Source organism: Perna viridis, chromosome 4 (genome assembly GCF_037379345.1).
Source record: "Perna viridis isolate PV_CMFRI_1.1 ecotype Kerala chromosome 4, ASM3737934v1, whole genome shotgun sequence".
In the NCBI taxonomy this organism is placed as follows: Eukaryota; Metazoa; Mollusca; class Bivalvia; order Mytilida; family Mytilidae; genus Perna; species Perna viridis.
In genome coordinates, this window is record NC_142448.1 from 10,871,725 (window position 1) to 10,893,974 (window position 22,250).

Consider the following 22,250-nt stretch of genomic DNA (forward strand, 5'->3'; position numbering starts at 1 on the left):
AGTATTAAATAATAATAATAATAATGAATTGTATTATTAATTCATATCTATATACAAGTAAAGTGAGCAAGACATGTTCGTGTACTGGTGACATTACATGCATTAGCTACAAAAATGTATTGCAACAACGTAAGCATCTTAAATATTCGCCTGTTGACTTTGCAATATGGATGTAGCAGAGTCGTCTGAATTCATCTATATCGGAATCACAGAGTTCAGTGGAAGTTTTTCTACCGAGGAGAATTCGGACAAGCGATTCATCATCATACTCGCTTAGTTCTACGCACAACTCTAGAGGAAAATGTTCAATTATAAGGTCCATCCAAACATTAAACAACTCTGAAGTACTTGTACAGTTTTGGGTAGCATGGACAAGCATGTCGGTGAATATTTGATCACATAATTTACATGATTGTTCGATTAGGTTTGGTACAGAGGAAATGTATTTAGCAATAATGTGAGCGGTACGCAGATCAAAGCAGTTTGTAGGGTACTTCCAGATGTCAGCAACAGCAATGGAATTGTGGATTTCTCTGAATCGACTAAAGCCACTATGTGAGTCTATACGTGTTTTCCAGTCATTATCATGTTTTGTATGAACCGCATTTACCACCATGTGTTTCCATTCTAATTTGCCAGGAAAGTCACCGTCTCTGATAAAGATCGCAAGGCATTCGTACAGGTTATATTTGATTAAGATATCTAAAATATCCTGGATAAAGCCTATGCGATTTCGATTGTCTGTTAGGCATGTAAAAAGTCTGTGTAGGAAGATAGTTTTCGCCAAGCAGCTATTATCCAACTTGCAAAGTTTGCCGAAGAAATAAAGTTTGCGTTTTTCGATTTCACTTGTTATGCTGCGTAACCCAACCATACTTTCGCAAATGTCCGATCGTGTGAGTGTGCTGAACTTTTGTGCATGTTTGACAACAAAATGTTGAAATCTATTTAGAAGTGCTAGCTCGGTATTCGTTAAATTGTTCCATACTTCACAACCGTATAGAACGGTGGGTATAACAACAGATCTATATAATTTTATAAGCACTGACGGATTTGTATTTCCACATCTGATATTGGCAATTGCAAAATAAATGTTTCTACCTTTCCTACAAACGTTCGTTGTCCTTGAGACTTAAATTTACCATTGAGTTCAATCCCTAAATGCACATGGCTTTCTAAAATTGGAATCATTTCCTGGCTAACTGTCCATTTTAAGTCTGATTTTACGAACGATTTAGAAAATTGTATCACAAACGATTTCTTGCCATTGAACTGAAACCGCCACTTATTCGCATATTCGGTGCACACATCAAGCATTCGTTGTAATGCTTTAGGTGTTGTAGCAATGCATGTAATATCGTCAGCAAGCGAAGGGGCACAACATTTTATACTATTTACACCTGTTACCTGATTAGAATTACACAGCTCATTGATTAAATCATTAATAATCACAAGATATAAAAAACCAGATAACACACCACCTTGCCTTACACCTTCATTTACTTCAAAATACTTCGATTTGCATTGATTCACAATAACCGAACTTTGTGTATTACTATATAACATATTTATACAAGACCAAGCTTTACCTTTAACACCTAAGCTACAAAGTTTGACCATAAGTGCTTTGCGCCATACCGTATCAAAGGCTTTTCTATTGTCTAGGAATGCGGCAAATACTTTACTGTGTTGTTCAATGTTATTATAAATTGTTTCAAGGAGACAAAAGGACGCAGTCAGACAACCCAGACCTTTCTGAAACCCGCGTTGCAGTGGATTTGTAAACGTTCCTGGTATTATCACGAATGTTTGTATACGTTGGAGTAGGAGTTTTTCAAATGTTTTCAACACACTGGACAAGAGACAAACGGGTCGGTAACTGTCAGGGTGTGACTTAAGCTTGCCACCACCTTTAAATAACGGAACCAAAAGACCCTTTCGCCAATCACTGGGTAATTCACATTTAGATATCATGGTATTTAGAAAAACTGTGAGGCATTCAATTAGTTTCGGTCCGCCAAAAATTAAATGTTCATTTTGAACCAAGCCATTTCCACTTGCTTTTCTACGTTTTAATTGTTTGATAACCGCCGCAACATCTTCGTCAGTTATGATACCACCGGGTAAGTATTGTTCTTTAACAACGTCACACACAGTTTCAATGTCGTCATACATTTTATTCACTTCACGGAATGTTGATTCGTTAAACATAGAAGTATCGGACGGTGTATATAAGTCTTTGAAGTAACTGGCAAACGCATTACAAACCGATTCGGGGGTATTATGAACAGTGTCATTAAAGTTTATCTCATGGTACACCTTTGACTGTTTTGGTTTCTGTCGCTTTATAAGTTTCCAAAACAACCTTATATCACATTCAGCTGCATTGTTTATATCTTCGTATGTCTCTTCCATATATTGATCATGAGCAAGTTGCTGTATATTCCTAAAATTACATTTCGCTCGTTTATAATTAAAGTAAGACGGATATTGCATACCCCTTGGTCTACCATCCTGCAACCATATTTTACGCATTTCACGTTCTTTACGATGCGCTGTTTTAACGTCTGCATTCCAATACGGTTTCGTATATGGATTGAATCTGTTACATGGTATTGATTCTTTTGCCGCATCAAGTATCGTAGTCACCAAATCCGAATAAAAAGAATCTATGTCTTTGTCGTTGTGTTGAAGATCGTGTATAAGTCTATTTAACGGTTCACGAAGACTGTCTTGGTATCTACGCACATGCTGATCGGTGACTTTGTGCCACGATGGCAACTTCGAAAATTTGTTTGACTCAATATGAATATTTTCTTCTAGCACAACGGATGCAATAACGGGCAGATGATCCGATGTCGAACTGAATGTTCCTTCTTCGAGAATTTCGTATTGTCTTAATTGTCTGACTAATTGTTTCTTGTTACTTTATTTTACCAGCAGCAATGATGACTTGTAAATGTGTTTTGGATTTCAAGTTCATGCGAGATAGCTCTAAGAACAAATATTGTCTATGTTGTCTGCTCATTTAAAAGTAATTTAGTAAAAATGGATGGAACAAAGAAATTATAGATGTGAATACAGGGCAAGATTTCAGATTGTGACGTAGTTAACGTCTTTAATTCCCCGACTTAACAGATGGAATTGATATTTTTTTCATAATTAAGTTTTCTATTGTATTATGTTATAAAATTCGCCAAACGATTCCTGATTGATTCGTAGCTAGAAATTCCAATTCTATTTAAATGTGCCATCAAATATTTTCAGTTTTCCATAGATTTTAAAACACAAATAGCTGTAAATTTGTTCCACACTTGAAGTCTATGGAACAGATAATTCTGGCTTTAATAATAAAACTAACACATTGTTGTAAATAAGCTTTGGTAACGACTGATATATTTTTCCTGTCTATGAGCAAATAACCTCAATCACGTGGTGCACACTAACTAGCAGGTTATTTTCAAGTGTGCAGCATGCACGGGCATTGAAATTATTTAAAACTGACCGAAAAATATAACAGTCATTCCTCATAATTTAATAATAGTATCCAAATTTAAGGAGTAAATCCGCAAAAAAAGGTTGATGACGTCACAGTCACATTACAAAATTTAGTCTGAGCTGATGGACATTTTTTATCCAATCAGAAAGCATGTTCATCGGAAATTAAATTATAATGCGTTAGCGACTTCCTTTTTTAATTGAGCCTGTTTTGTTAGACATATGTTACTTTTACGTCTGATGCGCCTTCCTCACCACCAGGAGGGTTGGAGTAAATTAAATTTCAATTATAACTAAGGGCGGTGAAGAACATGTTCGTGAAGTTACTATGAAAGCTGTCGAGCACGTTTTATTTTCATTCTTTTGCCGTCTAACTCGGGCGTCATCCGACATGGCTGGTAGAAACCGGGAGTTTTTAAGATATCAACGAATTTTTATCTTTCCTGTCGTACGCGAAGTCAAAACGCTCAGTTGCAAAGCAGAATTCCATGTCGTTTTTTTATAACGTGCAGGGGCATAAAGTTAATCTAAAAAATATGCATTGTTGAATAGTGCAGGAAATATCAAATCATAAGTTTTTTGTTCCTGAGCTGAGTAGTTGAAAAAAGGAACCCAGTCCGCTCCTCGCTAACAAAATGGGTGTAACTTTACAAAAAATTTGAGCCATTTACTGACCACGGATTCAGCACTTTTGTCCTCTCCGGCTAAGCCAAATGTTTTTTACTTTTTTTTTACTATTTAGCAGGATGAAATTAGCATGCTTTTGATGTTGTCATCTAATCATGCAGCATTATAAACAGCTAATAGTATTTCAAAATTTCAGTGTAAATGTTTAACATTGAGAGTTAAACATAAATCGGAACAAGTGCCTGGTGCTAGATATCGGCAAAAAATACCGAAGCGTCAGCAGCGGATACTTGAAATACATCAAAATCCAAAAATATGGGTAAATGAGAACAGATGAAACAGAAACTATTTACATACACAATTAGAATAAAGATTACCCATAAAACTGAAGACAAGGGAAACAAGACGTCACACTAGCAATATGAACTCCCACACAAAAAAACTGGGAGTGACATCAGGTACTCCGGAATGGTAAACATGTCCTGCTCCGCCAGCGGCACCCACCATATTTCAAGTAGGTAAGATCCGTTGATTATCTAGCAACAATAATGAAGTTCCCCGATAGGTGTCAAACACTATTCACATAAGGACGAAATCATTCATTTCAACTAAGTATCATGATTAAACGTAGTAAATAACTTGGAAATACTTGGAACATATTCAAACTTTATGTAACAAAAAATCACCATAAGACAAACGACATTATCAATTATTTTTTAAACCACCGGAATTCGATCTTGAACTTGATATCACAAAGGAATAAATTATGCCATAGAAATTAACATAGGTCAAAAATGTACTTGGAGGATTCAAAAGAAATAACACACTCAAAAGTCGGAATATCACACTCAATTTAAAGGGAATTAAGGATTTATAATGGTAAATAAAAGTAAGAAGGGTTTGAAAGTGTTGAAATTGCTTAAGCCAATGGTATAAGTGAAAAACATGTATCATTTTTTCTGCAATAATTTTTTTGGTCATATCATATATCATTGCAGTGTCAGTTTCCTAAGGAAATCTCTTTGTTTCCTTAATATGATTGTATTACTTGTTTAGTGATATCTTAAATGTTTTTATAGCTGTTTATTTATATTTCAATACCTCAGATTGCGCTGTTTTGGAAAACTGTTTTTTTTTGCGTCTTGTTTTGTCTTGTTTTTGTTTTCTGTTATTTTTTTATGCTTTCAGATTTTGTTTTGTTTTTGTTTTTTTGTTTTTTTGTTGTTGTTGTTTGCTTGTTGTTTTTTACTTCGCATTTTTGAGTTGTTGTATATTCGAATTTGCGTATTAATTAATTCTACATTACATGATTGACCAAAGACTGCGCTTTCAAAACGTTATGATTTTTTTGTATGAAATTCGAAAATATCTCTATAAACCTTACCTTCTTTGTAATAAAAAGATTTAAGAAGAAAAATAGTTTTATATTCATCATGGTGGCCATTTTCTATAGCACAGGACAGGCAATCCACACTTACAATACTTTGTCAAAGGATTACATACAGTGACGTGAAAAAATGTCGACAGGACGAAAAATCAAAAGGTTACAAAACAAAAATAGTACATTAATAAGCTGGTATAAGCCAGTTATAACTGGCCTCGTATTTTAATATTTTAAGAATATACTAAACAAGCCAACATAAAAAGTACTAAAGAATTAACGAATTCCTTGAACATGTGCATGTACCTAATACAATGCATATAGTTACAATTAAAATAACAACTTCTCGCGTCTGCCATCCCTGGTAATCGCCAATAACTTTTACTTTAAAATAACCCAGCAAGAATTTTATTCAAAACCATTGTCGAGAAAAAGAGAAAATAAGACTTGTACAATATGGTACAAAAAGGTAGAGAGTACTATTGTCAAATTATTTTATCAGCATTAGATAAAATTCAAAATGAAACCATTCAGACAAGATATAAATTCTTTTGGATGATAATAAATATATGTATTGTTTTTTCATGTTTGCGAAATTATGGCAAAAATTCGAAAAACCTTTTGATCAAATAACAAGCGAAAATTTAAAAATGTTGATATAGATATCTTCCGAAAGGAGGTGGGGTAAAGACATTTTATACTCGCCCCAATCATCCACTTTTCAACCAACTACCATTAAACTCTGATAGTTGATTGTTTTTTAATATAGGTGAATCAAAATGTGAGAGATGCGTCATGATGTGAAAAAAAAGACATTTCTACTAAAAATATACGATAAATGCAGATGCAGTAGTCCACGTTTCGCCACATTAATTAAATTCCCCGCCAAAGACAAGTACTTATTCAACCAAATCAACCGCTCCTGAAAACACTGTTCACAGAACAACGGAACAATAAACTTAATGCCGTTCTGAATTAATACGCTGAACATGAAAATCCTCAACAATAACCATTTTACGATACTAGAAAAAATTATATAAAATGAAAATAGGCAATGTACTTTACGAAGGTCAGTTATAATGATATTTTCTGACGTAGATTTGAACGTCACGGTGATACGCTGGGCGCTTTACAGAACTACATATACCTTATCTGTGTTTAATGGATCAATCAATGTTCGTTTTTATTTATATAAAATTTACAACCTAACAGCGCCTTGGGGAGTTTTTCCTGAGGCAAATAAGCTGTTAAACACCCATCAATCTACGTTCAATTTTGTGAAACAATATCATGTCATAATTACCTAATGTGCTATAATTCTCTAATAGGGAAGAATAAATTAAAAGACGATATTTCTCTAATTGGAAATTTATCGACGTATAGACAAGTAACAGTGAAAGAAATCAACAAGAGGAAGCAATGGTAACTCAGTATTACTAAAGAATGACATCCTTGATCACATGATCAATAAAGTCTCAGATTTCTCCTGGAATCAGATGCTTTAAAATTCTATAAAGCAAAGTATTTATGTAGGAATGAGGAAAACAAAAGTTTTCAGTCAGTGGTTCTCCCTGGCTGCCACCGTGCAAGGTAAGACAAGACAAGCATTTAACTTCAGATTAATTCTTGGTCCTTACGCAGATTAAATACTACAGACTTCTTTGGTTTTTTTTTAAGAACATCTAAATGTCATATATAATCAAACCGACGTATACACTATTCAACATTAGAAGTCATTTTTTCACTTTGAAAGAAGTGTTGAATCGGATGGAAACATAAATACTAAAACTGACTTTCAGAGCACAACTCAGTATTTTTTTCATCCCCAAAATAGTTACCAGTACTTGATAACTTATTCACGGAATTCATATTATATAAAGTATTATTACAAAATTGAGAGGCAAAATCATCTAATTATTAAAAAGAATTCAGCTAATTCTTCTACCAAACAAATGTGAATCTTTTAGTTTAGGAGGTTTGTTTGTTTGGTTTTTTTTTAATACCTTCTCAATACTCGAACTTGCCTTTCATTTTGGTATTTTGATATGAAAAGTTATTCTTAATTGCCATTTCATAATGCTTAGATTTATCGCTCATGCAGGAACACCACGAATTTCAAATATCTTCTTCATTGAAACAATATGCATCAATACAGGAACAACATCTGTCACGATTTATTCAAAATAGGTATAAAATTAGATCGTTATATCTAAATGAAATATCGGCCATGAGAACTATCATATTAAAAACACAGTATAGATTGTATTACAAATTGGTAATTAGAACGTGTGGAATATTTAGAAATTGTGGTTTATTAAATATACAGAAATGGCATACTCAATTTATCATTTAAATGAATTATGTATAAAAACTCGGTGTTCACTTAAACATTTTGTCAGGAATAGAAAACTCACTGCTTGTTCCAACAATGCAATCTTCTAATACTAATAAAAAGTATTTTAGTCTCTAAATCATTAGCAAGCGACTTCTCACAATCGTAAATTTCATTCTGGATGGACGTGGATGTTTGATATTCGTCCGCCGCAATATTCTCGAGATTGCAGGTTGGTAACCTTTTTCTATGGACTCGTGGATCGCTATGGTGTATCCATCTGCACCATGAAAACTGATTTATTCAACGGTTCATAGTCTTTCTTTCCGGCTTTGTCTATCCCGGACTTGACTTTTATGAGCAACTCGGCGGGTGTTTCTAGAAAAACAGAGGACGCTTACCCTACCGGTGCACCTGGTCAATGCTCCCAGTTTTTAGTGGAGTCCGAGTTGCTCATTTGCTTTTGTTACTTTGTATGTATGATTTTAGTTACTTTATGTTCTTTGTTGTGTATGTCTGTTTTCCATGTCTGGTCGTTGTCCTCGGATTGCATTCTTTTCATTACCGCTATAACCTAGGTTCCCTTGATTACTCTATATTTATATGCATTAAAGCCGACTTCTGCTTACGAGGAAAAATGTATTTCGAAAGAAGTAAGGCGGCGTGTTTTCAGTCTTTCATAATGTCTAAGGATGTTCGTTTGTCATGTTCAGCCATTTTTTTTCGGATTCCTCTTTTTTATTCTTCTCATGGCATTAATATTTTTTGCCCAATTACCCCCGCTTTTGTTTTCATAACTTCATTTAACACACCTTTAAATTTTATTTGAGAAGTTTTTATGAAATCCTTGTTATTTCTTCAGAGGTTTTAATAGATAAAACCTACAAGACAAAACCTATGGAAAATCTAGAGAAACCCTTTTTCCCCGCAAAGATTTCAAATGCTTATATCTCAAAAGCGTGCACACTGACCCATCTACGTTTCCTGCTAATGTTGTTCTAGCATGCAAGATCTTTAAGATTTCACAACTCTTTGAAATCCTTATTAATCTTAAACAAACCAGCGAACATCCAAAAAGCTGCATGTATACGCGATTCAGTTTCTGAATCTGTTTTGATCTTGAACTTTGTGAGTTTTATGCTCGTGAAGTTTAGTGAGTTTTATGCTCATATAGTTTTATGAGTTTTATGCTGAAGAAGGATATCAGTTATCCGAAATATTTAATTTAAATTTTACCATCTTCTGGTGATGTTAAACATATTTAGACGTTATATATAGGGTGTTAAAACGATATTTTACAACTACTGGAAATCAGAGTTCAATCATAATTTACCATTTTGAGGTAAAGGACGTCAGATTTAGGGAGAAAGGCAGCGAAGTTTTAATTACAAAACTACAATTGAGTTCGGTGAACCTTACTATGCGAAAAGTTGGCTAAAAACAGAAACTTGAAATGAAAACATTTATTTTGTTGATTCATCAATACAAAAAAAAAGTGTGTGAAGGATCGTTAAGAAGTCATCGAAACTGTAAGTCTGGTCATGATGCTCATTTATGATCTGAAGGATATAAAAAAACACATTTTCAAAAAGTTATCGTTCATATAAAAGAAGAATAGATTAAGTAGAAGCAGCCTTTTCATTAAACAAAAAAAATCCATATTTGTGGCAATAAAAATAAAAAAAATAAAAGCAAAATAAAGTAAGTTTCTGTTCGCTTTCATTGGGTTTCTGTATAATTTTATATGCTTCACCTTAGTCCCTGAAATTCTTGATGTTGCTGCTAATAGCATTTACTTATGTTACTGATTCGTGCGTTGTCGTTTACGGCAATGTTGCAGTGAAATATAATAGTTGTTATACCTGCTATAGAGTAAACACGTGACCGGTGAGTACAGTATTGTTAATTTCAGCAAAGTGATACCCAACTCCCTATAGCAAAGTCCATATTGAGCACTTGAAATTCTGAAATAAATTCGAGACATAACAAATACATGCGGTAACTTTCTTTACATTCTGTAAAAATTAGGTAAATTCTGTTGAGGCAGTAAAGGTCGAATGATCAACTTCATTTTGGTTAAGTAAATCTCAGGCATGCCCAGTCCTGGACCAATTCCAAAAAAAAAAACTGGTGCTAATAAAAATGCAGAAAAGCTGGTGCACAGATTAAACTCTGTTGAACAGTATAGAAGAGTTGTGTTTGCAACAATCGGAACTAACAAATAAATTGGATGTACAGAATTTCAGATGAGGTATAAAGTTGAAAGATGTTAAATTGTAATTAGACAGGCCCTATCGATACCCACAGAAACCCGTTAGTTTCGGATTGTTATACTGCAATTAGTTGTTATGGGTTTAATCTAAAAACATCATCATGACACTTATGGGCTTCCGTTGATTCAAACCTTAGTGAAGTAAAAGCACAAATAAAAATCTTGTAACTCCACAACAAGAAAGGATTTTAAAAAAAAACAAATTTATTTCTGAAAGAATAATTTTCTTCTTCGATGCAAAGAAAAATTGATTAAACAATCACATGCATATTGGTATGTCTTGCAACATGGAACTCAAACCGATTACTTTTCAATCTGTTATTCAAAAGCAAAAATCCTCGGGTTTTTAGGCATTGGAATTCAATTATTTCATGGATATAAACAAATCAAGCTTGGATCATTGTTTTAACTGCGTTCGTATTTTAAAATTTTTGGTAAGAAATGTACATGTACAGTAATTAGAGAATTAAATGCAAGAAAACATTGATAGAATAATCTATAAAATGTTAATGACCTGCTACTAGAACAAAGGAGAAAACTTTAGTTAACAAACTGATGTATTCACAGGATAAAGAAAAAACATATGTACAAGTATTCTCTTCCTTATTTTTTGTCTGCTTCATCAAACCCAGAGTGCAATATTTAACATGTTCGACATTATCGTAGTATTTTTTCTGCTTCATCCGAAAATCAGTGCACCGAAAAGTTATTTAAAAATTATAGTACTAAGCAATCGATTCAATTCTATTTACATAAGTGGGTAGTTTACCATATTTAAAGTTTGTTCGAAATGTAAACAAATATTTACATTAAGTGCCATCTGGTCTATTAACACTGCAACAGCATAACTTTCGGTATACCGTTACGTGTCAATGTTTTGCCGCTGCGTACAGTATCCGGGGTACGGGAATAGAGAGAAGTCATAGTCGGGAATATGAAAAAGGCCTATTCTGACTTGATTATATCAAACTAATATCACTTATATCTTCATAAATTTGAGAAATACAGGAACGTAATACTTTGTCAAGTCGTATGGTGTATCATGTAGGAATCATTGCCATTGAAAGGTCTGCTAGTAAATTTCTTGTTTTATTAGTTTCTTGTGGTACTTTTTGTTCAACTTATAAATTTCTTTATTGTGTGAGATAAACCAGAGTTACTTTTACAGAACTGAAGCCTTTCTACACTGTTAAAAAAATGTAACGTGAAGTATGCTTATACATTGTTATATTGTAAATAGAAAGCCTAATATCACGAATAGCAACAGTATAGTAATAAAATGTTTAATATTAAAAGTAAAACTCAATCATAAAAGACCGGTAATAATCACTTTTATTGAGATACATTACAACATATTGACAAATCCTATTCGTTATAAGTCTGTGACTAAACGTCTAACAAGCCTAGTTTCAATTACTTTTTTACAGCTGCAAGTTAAAGATGTTTAATGCGGAAAAATTGATAGATAGCGTGCACAATTATATCAAATTTCCCGATACATTATTGGAAATTACAGCTTCTCGCTTTTCTGTAATTGCTTTCCAACTGAAGTCCTTTTTTTTTTGGTAAATGCACACTTTTGAATTTTCAAACGTTGAGTAGATATATTTAATTTTGACATATAACGGGAAACTTCGAGCCATACAATTCCCGTGTTATTACCATAGCATGGTCATGTTGTAGCTCTTCTTGAAATAAAATTATAAACGACAGCTGTCCATTGTTCTTACAATACAGTTCCTTATTTAGGACAACTATCATTATTTATAAAAGCTTATTCCTGACATTCGTTTCTAGCCATGAGTAGGTTATTATTTTTCTCCTGCATAATATTTACCCAAATAAGCTTTTACAGAATGGCTAATTTCTCTCGTCATAAAACGTAAACAGCTGTAGTTTACTATAATTATCCTTCTTGCATACCGATATATTAAAGAGAGAACTAAATCTGATAACCGATTTGTTCACCGTGTTACGGTTTCCCTCTTTCTTATAGCCACCTCGTGACATGTAATAAATAACTCGATAAGTATTGCTAGAAAATTAGAAGAAATTTTCCAAACGGATGCGCCCCGTGCAGATCCGGGTGTTAAAAGAATAGGCCTGCAGCAGCGCTAAGCTTGTCGTAAAAGGCGACTAAATAGTGCTCAGAACCCTAGCCGGGGGCTAGGGCGCTCTGCCCACAGAGCAACTGGGATGTGTGCCCCAGGTGGTGGAATGGGGTACCCTTGGCGTGTTACATGCTGAGGTTGTCAGGCTATAATACGGAAAACCTGACCGCAAACCATAGTGGTGCACAGTGTTGGGAAAGATGACACGTTCCTCGCACGTTAAAGAACCCTACTGTGGTATTCTCCTGAAGTAGGAACCATAGAGCTCCGCCACAGGAGGCTAAATTGCCCGACCCTACCCACCTCTCCCTATTTTCTAGGGCAATCAAAATTTGTCGACCCCATTGTCTTTGTGTCCCATCCCTTTTTCATTTCATAATCACTTCAATTTATCATCAATGTTCATCGTCTGGATATAGCTGAAATATTGCTGCTCGGACGTTAAACCCCAACGAACAAACAAACCCAACGGATGCAGTCGGTCCCAGTTTTCAGTGGAGTCCATGTTGTTCATTTACCTCTATATCTATGTGCGTGTTATTTTTGTGATTCATGTTCTTGGTTGTGTGCGTCTTTTTTTTTTAATTCGTTATCCATGGATTATGTTTCTTTTTACAATCATCCGAATCCTTTTTTCGTTTTATTCCCCTTTAAAATATTTCATTTGCTCTTTTGTATCCATTTAATTTACTTCAAAATGACATGAGTACGAAATGGTCGTCCCTTCGACTTTGTGGATTCGATTGTCGCTCCTTTTGAATGCAATAAAGAATAATGATTCTTCTGCAATGAAAATCTTTGTCTATTATAAGTAATTCTCGCCTTTGACAGGTAGTTGAAATTAACTATTCAAACAAACAGATTTGTAAAGATAAACATGTCTTAGTGGTAACATTCATATCAATCTAGTTCAGTAATTAGCTGTACAAAAATGTGTTGCACTTAAATGGAAATTACTTCCGAATCAATATCATTGAATGTAATTTACGGAAAATACAGAGGAAATGAAAATATAATCCGGTTTACTGTAGAATTTGTTGTTGTGTAAAGATTTGCTTCTCCGTTTTTCCACTTCACGCGTTTCAAAACAAATTGTACAAAATATCAACTTAAGAAAAGAAAAGGGGTGTGTATTAGAACAAGAAAGTAAAACAAAAGAGACTTCATCCACGAACAGAGACAAGTATTTTGTATTAATTTATGTTCATAACTGTACACCTTTCTGTCCAGGCGACAATTTAACAAATTTTAGGACTGAAGGCGAGGGTATTTTTTTAAGTTGATATCACAAGCTAGTAAGATTGTGTTATCACACTTCTGCGATTTTAACTTACCAGACTTGAGATAACACTGTTACAGCTTAATTTACTTATTTTACCGACTCCGCTAAATTATCTCAACTGTTGATAACAACTTATTTTACTTTTTATTTATGACTGGTTTCTGGTCATTTCATTTTTTTCCAGAATTTCGTTAAGTGACACTAAAAACTTTCATTACATTATACAATTGTTATTGTTGGCATTTGGACACATGCGTGTCTGTTAAACTGGCGGGTATCATTTAAAGGGAGAATAGAAACTTAATAAAATATGCACAACATTTTATAACAAAATCACCATAAAATGCCTTGTCCGGATTTCCCCTATATATTTCACAATATCAATATTCTATCGCTTTGTAAGATCTATCTTCTTTCAGGAATTAGCATCGCTTTCCTTACGGTTATGCATTGTTTATGTGCTACTGGATACATGCAGTACGAAATATTGCCATTTATAAATAAAACAGTATTGCAATGCATTAATTTAATGTTATGGGAGTCCATATTATCCCCTACCAATCGAAGCTGTTATATCAGTAACTCCTCAAGGAGTGGTATTTTATTGGTTCAGGTAGAAATGGGAAAGACTTGTAATTAAGCTGATTCAGATGATACCGTAGACATAGTTTAGCATTTACTGCTAATTGAAAAGGACCAGTAACTGTTCCAATTTCAATACTAATTTGTGTAGGCTATAGAGTAATTTAAATAGCTCTCTAGGTAGAAATCTGCCCTACATTATACCAATGTGTCCCACATAACTATTTTAGAACACCTGTGTGATCTTTTGGACACTGCCTTTTAAGTTTGAATGGCTGTCAATCATCTATATCATGCCATCCACCACTGTGTTTGGGTAGCTTGTACTGTATATACAAATGATTTACTTGTTTCTGATTGGATAACACTGTTCATTTTATAATACTCATAGACCAAGCCTATTTCTAGTTTCAATTACTTATTTGAAAAAAAAATGCTGAAACATTTTTTAGAAAGAATATGATGCTCATACATTGTTAAACTGAGATTCTATCTAGCTGAAGTAGTTCTAAGGGCTTAAAAGTTATGGTTACATTCATTACACTTTTGCGAAATGGCTATGTTTTCAGTTTGCAATATAAATGCATGCACCAGTCCCTCTAAGGACCTTCTCAATATTAAACAGTTGAAAAAATGTTTAAGAAATGTTGTAAAGTGATTGTAAATACTAGTATCATATTTATTTTTTTTCTTTGGTTTACAGTGACTGTTTATAAAAGATGCCATAAAATATAAACTTGAAAATTTACCAGTATAGAAAATTGAACAATGGTTTAAATGGGCTTAGTGAATTGTATTTACTTGACCTTTAGAGGTTGAGCTCATCATAATTGACAGCTATTCAAACTTAAAAGACAGTGTCCAAAAGATCAAAAAAGGTGTTCTGTGGTAGTAAAGTAGGACACATTAGTATATTGTAGGGCAAATGTCTACCTACAGAGCTATATAAACTACTTAGTAGCTTACCAAGATTTGTATTGAAATTGGAACTGGTCCTTTTCAACTAGCTGTAAACGGTATAAATAATTATTGACTAACGTTTGCAGGGGCGGATCCAGACACATTGAAAAGGAGGGGTGCCAGCCGAGGTACCTCAGAAAAGGCATTATTTGCCATTTTTTGTCAATTTTACGCATGAAAACGACAAGTTTTCCAATTTCCGGGGGGGGGGTGAAAAACCCCAGCATCCCCTCTGGATCCGCCACTGGTTCGAATATATGGCTTAATAGGATCAAAACTGCCAATACGGGATTTAGACGTACAATACGGCTACGTCATATTGGCCAGGCGTCGGTTTCGTCGCCCCGTGCAGGTCCGGGTGTTAAAAGAATAGGCCTGCAGCAGCGCTAAGCTTGTCGTAAAAGGCGACTAAATAGTGCTCAGAACCCTAGCCTAGTTGCCCACAAAGCAACTGGGATGTGTGCCCCAGGTGGTGGAATGGGGTACCCTTGGCGTGTTACATGCTGAGGTTGTCAGGCTATAATACGGAAAACCTGACCGCAAACCATAGTGGTGCACAGTGTTGGGAAAGATGACACGTTCCTCGCACGTTAAAGAACCCTACTGTGGTATTCTCCCGGAGTAGGAACCATAGGGCTCCGCCACAGGAGGCTAAATTGCCCGACCCTACCCACCTCTTCCTATTTTCAGTGGCAATCAAAATTTGTCGACCCCATTGTCCTTGTGTCCCATCCCTTTTTCATTTCATAATCATTTCATGTTCATTTTATCATCAATTTCATGTTCATCGTCTGGATATAGCTGAAATATTGCTGCTCGGACGTTAAACCCCAACAAACAAACAAACAAACACAAAAAGTCGTAGGTGTAAAATTGATCGTAAATCATGACGTCACAATGCTATTTTAGTTTATGATGTCATTACTTCCGATCAATTTTACACTTACGACTTTTTGTGAAATTGACGCCTGGGTAAAATCCATTGGACTATACTCGGCGTCACATAAATAACATACTGTTAAAATTTCAATAAAAATATTTTCTACGACTTTATTGACACCTACCTCGTTTAAATTGTCTTAAATGACTTGCTCATTCGTTTTCCATATTGGCTGAGTTGTTGGTCCGATGCTTGCCATATTGGACTAGCCTCGGACCATTATATAACCTTACGTAAAGATATAATATTAACTACTTAGCTATTCGGGAATTAGTACCTTAGGTTTTTTTTTATAACATTGTTCTTACAGGTTTTACCCGAATAGAAACATAGTTTGACAAATATCAAGGGTTAGTCGTCATTTTTTTTGCGTTATGAAGATCACAGTCCTTTGCTCTTTAAGATGTTTATCAATCTGAACAAATCAAATTCTGGTGACCTTCCAACGACCTTCATGTAAATAGGATTAATTTTACTTTTCTGTTCGTGTTTGCAATTAAGTTCTGGCTGACATTGATACTACTTTATATATTGATTTGTTTTGCCAATGGTTAGATTACATTGTTGGAATTTTATTGCTCCGCCATCTAGGTACTTGTGGTTACTTTTTAGGGTTAAACACCGCTAATTCCTACTATGCAGTAATAATCATCTCACCACCCAACAGTTAAAAAAGACAGATTGAATAACGGAATATAATCTTTTTTTCTAAAAGGGAAATTTATTTAGAGCATGTTATTAACCAACTTCCCAAAATACGTTAAAATATGTCAAAAACGGACCAATTGATATGAATTCAAACCGGGCATCTATACAGGGCCAATCTATACGTAACATCAATTTTTCTATGCCATCTTAATTGATGTAAAATAGCATCCCCCTTTTGTGCAAATACAGTGAGATTTTGGACATTCTTCACTTTTGGTGATAGAGAATTAAGTATCAAGCTGGGAGAGAAACTAATGAAGTAAAAATTGACAGTTTTAAAATTAGCATTAATTGTTTTGACATAACTTAATTCTAACGTATTCCTTTATACTGATTTATAGCAAGAGCTATCAGCTTAGTATTCACCAGAAAATAACAACTATTTAAGGAACTTTTAGGGTCCAAACTAAAATCGGCGTACGGAGGATAATGAAAAGCCATGTGTAATGTATTTTGGGAACAGTATCTGCTCAAAACCTTCAGTGCTTCATACTTCATATTTATCATTGTATTTTGACATTGAGTTAACTGGCGGTGCGTTAAGCGGAACAAGTAAACGGGTAAGCTAGATTGACGACAACAAAGAATCAAATTTTGTTTTACTAATTGTTGTTAAATTGTTAAATATTTCTGTGAAAATATGCATTTAAATCTTTAAAATAATCTGCGCATGCGTTACAAATAGTGTTTTTTGGGGGTTTTCTAATGAGTTAACTCGTTATTTTCCGATACACGCTTTAACATCACGGGACAACCATGATGCTTAACCATGGCAACCAAAGCGATTTAGTATTTCATTGCATTGGACAAATGTAAATTTTAAGGCTACAATGGGGGCATTTTTCAATCACTTTTATATATTGAATATATATTGAGTATAGTGATCACACAGATCACCAAATAAAATCTTAATTAGATTTGGGTATAAACAAAGCGAGAATATGCGTCGGCTATCTTTTTTTTAATATTACTTTTTTTCTTTATACGTTTTTAGAAGTGAACTGTAAAGTTTTTTTTCGACATCTCAGTCTGTCTTATAATTCATATATGGGTTATGAGTACTTATTGAACTAAGTTTTCACATTTCCTTGTTTTCTACTACTAAATTGAATGAAGGGAAGTGACCTTTGGTTTCACCATCGGTTAGCTGCTTTATATCAGTAGATTATTGGGAAATAATTATGTCCTATTGAAACACAAGTAATAAGACAAAACATGGACTGTTTGGACGATATGAATTTGAAAGCAAACGAGACAAAATCAACTTGAAACGGATATATGTTTTACTACAACATCCAGGACATAGTTTTTTGTCTTGGTAGTTCATAGTCTAACATCTCCATATGCAGACCTAATGCAGTGGTATATCAGTTATTTCACGGATCATGTTTTTAACAATAATATTATAACGCCATGAATCTAACTGAAATTTCATATTTATATTCACAGAAGCAAGGACTTTCTATTATATTTAAAACGCACCTTGGTTATAAATATTTGGAATGGAATTTTTTTAATTTTCAGCAATTAAAAGATGTATTTCTTATTTGTCCGACTTCTATAGACAATTCATAGACAGAAGTGAACATATTAAGTATATTTTTAGAGTTTCGATTCCATCTTTAGATTTCTTGTTCCATGTTCAAACAAAATTAAAACTTGTATCTAGTAAAATATTACTCAAAGAAAGGAACAATTCTCCACTCTCAAAAGCAGAACCGAAACAACATGCTGATATTAAGATACATAGAATGTCATATTCATTAATTAGGAATCGTTCGTTTAGCAGTAACAGAATCGATAGAATATGTCTTCTTACAGAAATCTCAAATGCTAGACTGCTTCCACTGGATATAACAAAATGACAGAACACCATTTTTTATTTTTCTTATAAGATTTTACTAAAATTGAAAATGTACGCACTACTAAACTAGTGAGTACTTGACTGGATTTGACCTCACTCTTCCTATTATAATACTTGTGTAACCATCTCTAATGTAACTGGATGTGCTTGCACTCCTTGTAGACGGGTATATTTATCATTATTCAACAGTACTATCTATATTTAATCTTATCCTTAAAGACATTGTTCTTTACGTATATTTATATTTTAGCATGTAGTAATAGAGTAGCTACAAAGAGTGATCCGAGACAAGTCAACGAGCACTTATGTGCTGAAGCTGAGACGCTACAGAAAGACTATAAAAGACTTAAGCAAATAGTTGAACAATTGGCAAACGAATACGAGCATTCTAAAGACTTAGATCCTCTCCGTCGTTATAGAGAACTTAAGGGATTGATAAAAAGATGTGTTCTTCATCTTCATATCAAATCTGACGAGTCACGTGATAACTTACACAGTAGTAAAGAATTCACATATAATTTGGAAATGGCAAAGAACAGAGAGAGCAAATATGCAGGTAAACTTTTAGAAAACTGGATGTAAATTAGATGACTATACCTTCACATGACATGTATGACTGTTATTTTGAATTTCGACATGATTTGAATGGGGATATGCTAATTATATTTTCAAAAGCAACGATAAAATCTTTCGTTTTGAGATAAGATTAAATAGATTAAAAAAAACAAAAAAGTCGGCTTATTTGCAGCGTCTTATCTCAACAAAAATTAAGCATTATTTTTCACAAATTCAATAAATACAGGGAGAAAATTCAATACATTTCTAAGCAGCATGTGATGGATCGCTTGCTTGAATTAGACCGTTTTACCTTCATTTTTTTCAAAAATCCTTTAATACAAAACGGAATAATCGTTAATGTTCCATTAACACTTTCACAGATAAGCACAATTGGGTCATATCTCTATATTCATACATAAAAAGTCAATTTGAAAACAAAGTCGGAGACCATTTGACTGTAGAGGTCGAGACATTGACTGGGGCGAATTACAAATACAAGGTCTCTATTCCTTATGGATTTAAAGTTTGCAATTTTTACATCGATTTCTGTCTTACCGTACTTTTAAAAGATATTTCAAATCCACCATTCACCACTTTGTGGGAATGTAAATACATACACACACTCAGTGTAAAATCTGTGGTGCTATTGGCAAAAAATGTGGCATCTTTCATCATAGAATATTGGTAAAAAAGTTAAACATACATAACGCAAAAATATTTTTTTTTATTATTGCATTTTATTTGTTACATTTCATAATTAATGAATGATGGAAATTAAGGGTGAATAAATATCAGAACAACGACAGTGACAATTTAAAAGACAGGATTTGTATCAGTAGAACTCAATGAAATACCGTTCATAGGTTATTAATAATTTAAAAATAAATTAACTTTCTATAACTTATTCTCACTCATGAAGTTTCTATAACTTTTTCTGACTTCAATCATTTAATTCACGAAGTTTCGTAGACACATAGAACAAAACCAAGTTAAGATTTGTATTCCTGTTTCCTCTAGATTTCTCTTTTGTATTTTTCATTACGAAACAAATTATCTGTCTAAATGGCGTGGGTAAGATTGACATTTTCAGTTTGATTGATTCCCTTCAGAAAGTGATTTGGTCTTGATTACTGTATATAAATCACAAGTTCCCCATTGACGAGATATATTATTTTGTGTTAGGTTCGAAATGTCTACTAATAAGATGACCAACGGCTTGCATCGGAAACTTAGTGTTTATTTTTAATTTACTGAATTTTATCAAAGCGAAATTTTTCATATAATTCGTTAGTGCAAATAAATCGTAATGATTTCGTCCGAAAGCTTCCATATATTTATCGTATGTGGTCTTAATTTTTAAGCAAATCTTTTACAAATTGGAGGAATAATGGACTCCTTTGATTTGATACGTCGTTGATAAAGAATGACGTTCGGGTTTTATCGACATTTTCGTAATCCCAAGATAATAACACATTAACAAAGGATACAGTTCGATAGCCCTTATAAGGAGGGAAACTTTTTTTATATTGGTATCTTAAATTGTGATGTAGACAGCACTATTAATCTTTAGGATTGTAAGTTAATTGTCAACCCTGTTTCAAAAATAAGCTTAGTCAATCAACTTAGTTTTCAATGTGAGGAGTGCAATAATTTGATTAATATTTGGTTGATATAACTATGGTAAAAAAATTATCTTAAAGAAAAACAATGTCTCCGTATGTAAGGTAACGGGCGGATGCAGACACTTTAAAAATGAGGGGTGCTAGCCAGTTCCTCAGAAAAAGGGGAGATAGGACATTTTTTTACCATTTTTGTCACTTTTACATATTATAATGGAATAAAACTTTCTATGGAAATTCGGTCTTCTATCACGAGAGTAAACAAAATGTATTTTTCAGCTATGACGAAAGAAGATATTACAGAGGAAAACAAAGTGTTAAGAGGTCAGATAAGAGACTTAAAACGAGATTGTGCTATTGTCCGGGACTGTATACAACAACTAGAAAGGAACTATAATTCGTCTAAACAGTTCTCTCCCCTGCATCGATATCGAATAATGAAACTTATGGTTAAGAAGGTCATTCATGATAAATTGCTATAATGTTGAACATTTCGTAAAACAGCTTATTATGGAGTATGCCTGTTATATTCCTGAATAATTGTAATGTTTAGCCATGATTTATGTTAACGTTGCCTATTGCTTTGGCATTATGGTATGCAACTGAATTGCGTATAGGTATGGCAGAAACTATTTGATTTCCTGGAGGTATGGATTTTTTTTAATATAAGAATAACTTGATTTTAAATATAACGTTTTTTTTTGTAACCAGACCTGTCTTACATTGATCATAGCTAATTGCGTACACATATTTTTCTCAGCATATATTGAAAACAGTCCGATGTTCTACCTTTTACGTCATACAAATGACATGGTATTTCTGCTATGAATGAGGAAACATTGGTTTGGGAACGGCTATGGATTTTTATGTTGTCAAATTGATTTCATCTTGAACAACAACAAAACAACTTTTGTCACGTCCTATCTTACACAATATTTTTCCTCAGCATTTTGTTTCCAACCTCACATAAATGGCATGTTTTTCCTCTATGGATAGAAGGGATTGGATTTTGTATGTTGTTTCCTGTAATGTGATATTCACACAGCATGCTCTTAGGTTTTGGTGGAGTCCAAGTTGCTCATTTACTTTTTTTCTTTGCACATATTATTTTGGTTATTTTATGCTCTTTGTCTATTTTTCCTGTCTAGTCTTTATTAAATCCCTGTATTGTTGCATTCTTTTGATCTCAGGTAGAACTTTGTTCCCATGATTTCTTTTTTGAAAAAATGTTTTTTTCTCACTTGCCCTGACACAAATTATTACCTCACTTTTCATGAAGAAACTTATTATTTAAAAAAAAATCTATAGATCTGCCATCAGTAAATCGAATGATTGCTGCTAAAGAATCACCATTTTTTTAGCTTTACATAAAATGTGATTCGGTGGTCATACAACCATTATGCTGCCAAATAAATATATTTCATTATGTTTGCACAAAGCAATAGTTTCAAGTTAGAAGTGAATGAACAAATCTTCTTTATTTGTAAAGTTTGTAAAGAAGTTAATTATGTTTCCA

At 33.6% G+C, this 22,250-nt stretch overlaps 1 protein-coding gene across 1 annotated transcript; it reads left to right on the forward strand.

The window, feature by feature from the left end:
- Window positions 1-6,740: 6,740 nt before the first annotated feature.
- LOC148618825 (uncharacterized) lies at window positions 6,741-22,250 on the forward strand. The gene is made up of 3 exons (XM_088578081.1): window positions 6,741-7,096; window positions 18,808-19,113; window positions 21,014-22,250. Exons 1-3 carry the CDS (start codon window positions 7,042-7,044, stop codon window positions 21,214-21,216), a joined length of 564 nt encoding a protein of 187 aa, XP_088434207.1. The 5' UTR covers window positions 6,741-7,041; the 3' UTR covers window positions 21,217-22,250.

Coding starts and splice junctions, on each gene's coding strand:
- LOC148618825 (XM_088578081.1), top strand. CDS start 7,042: ATGAGGAAAACAAAAGTTTTCAGTCAGTGGTTCTCCCTGGCTGCCACC. Junction 7,097..18,807: donor CCTGGCTGCCACCGTGCAAG/GTAAGACAAGAC, acceptor TTTATATTTTAG/CATGTAGTAATAGAGTAGCT. Junction 19,114..21,013: donor CAGAGAGAGCAAATATGCAG/GTAAACTTTTAG, acceptor TGTATTTTTCAG/CTATGACGAAAGAAGATATT.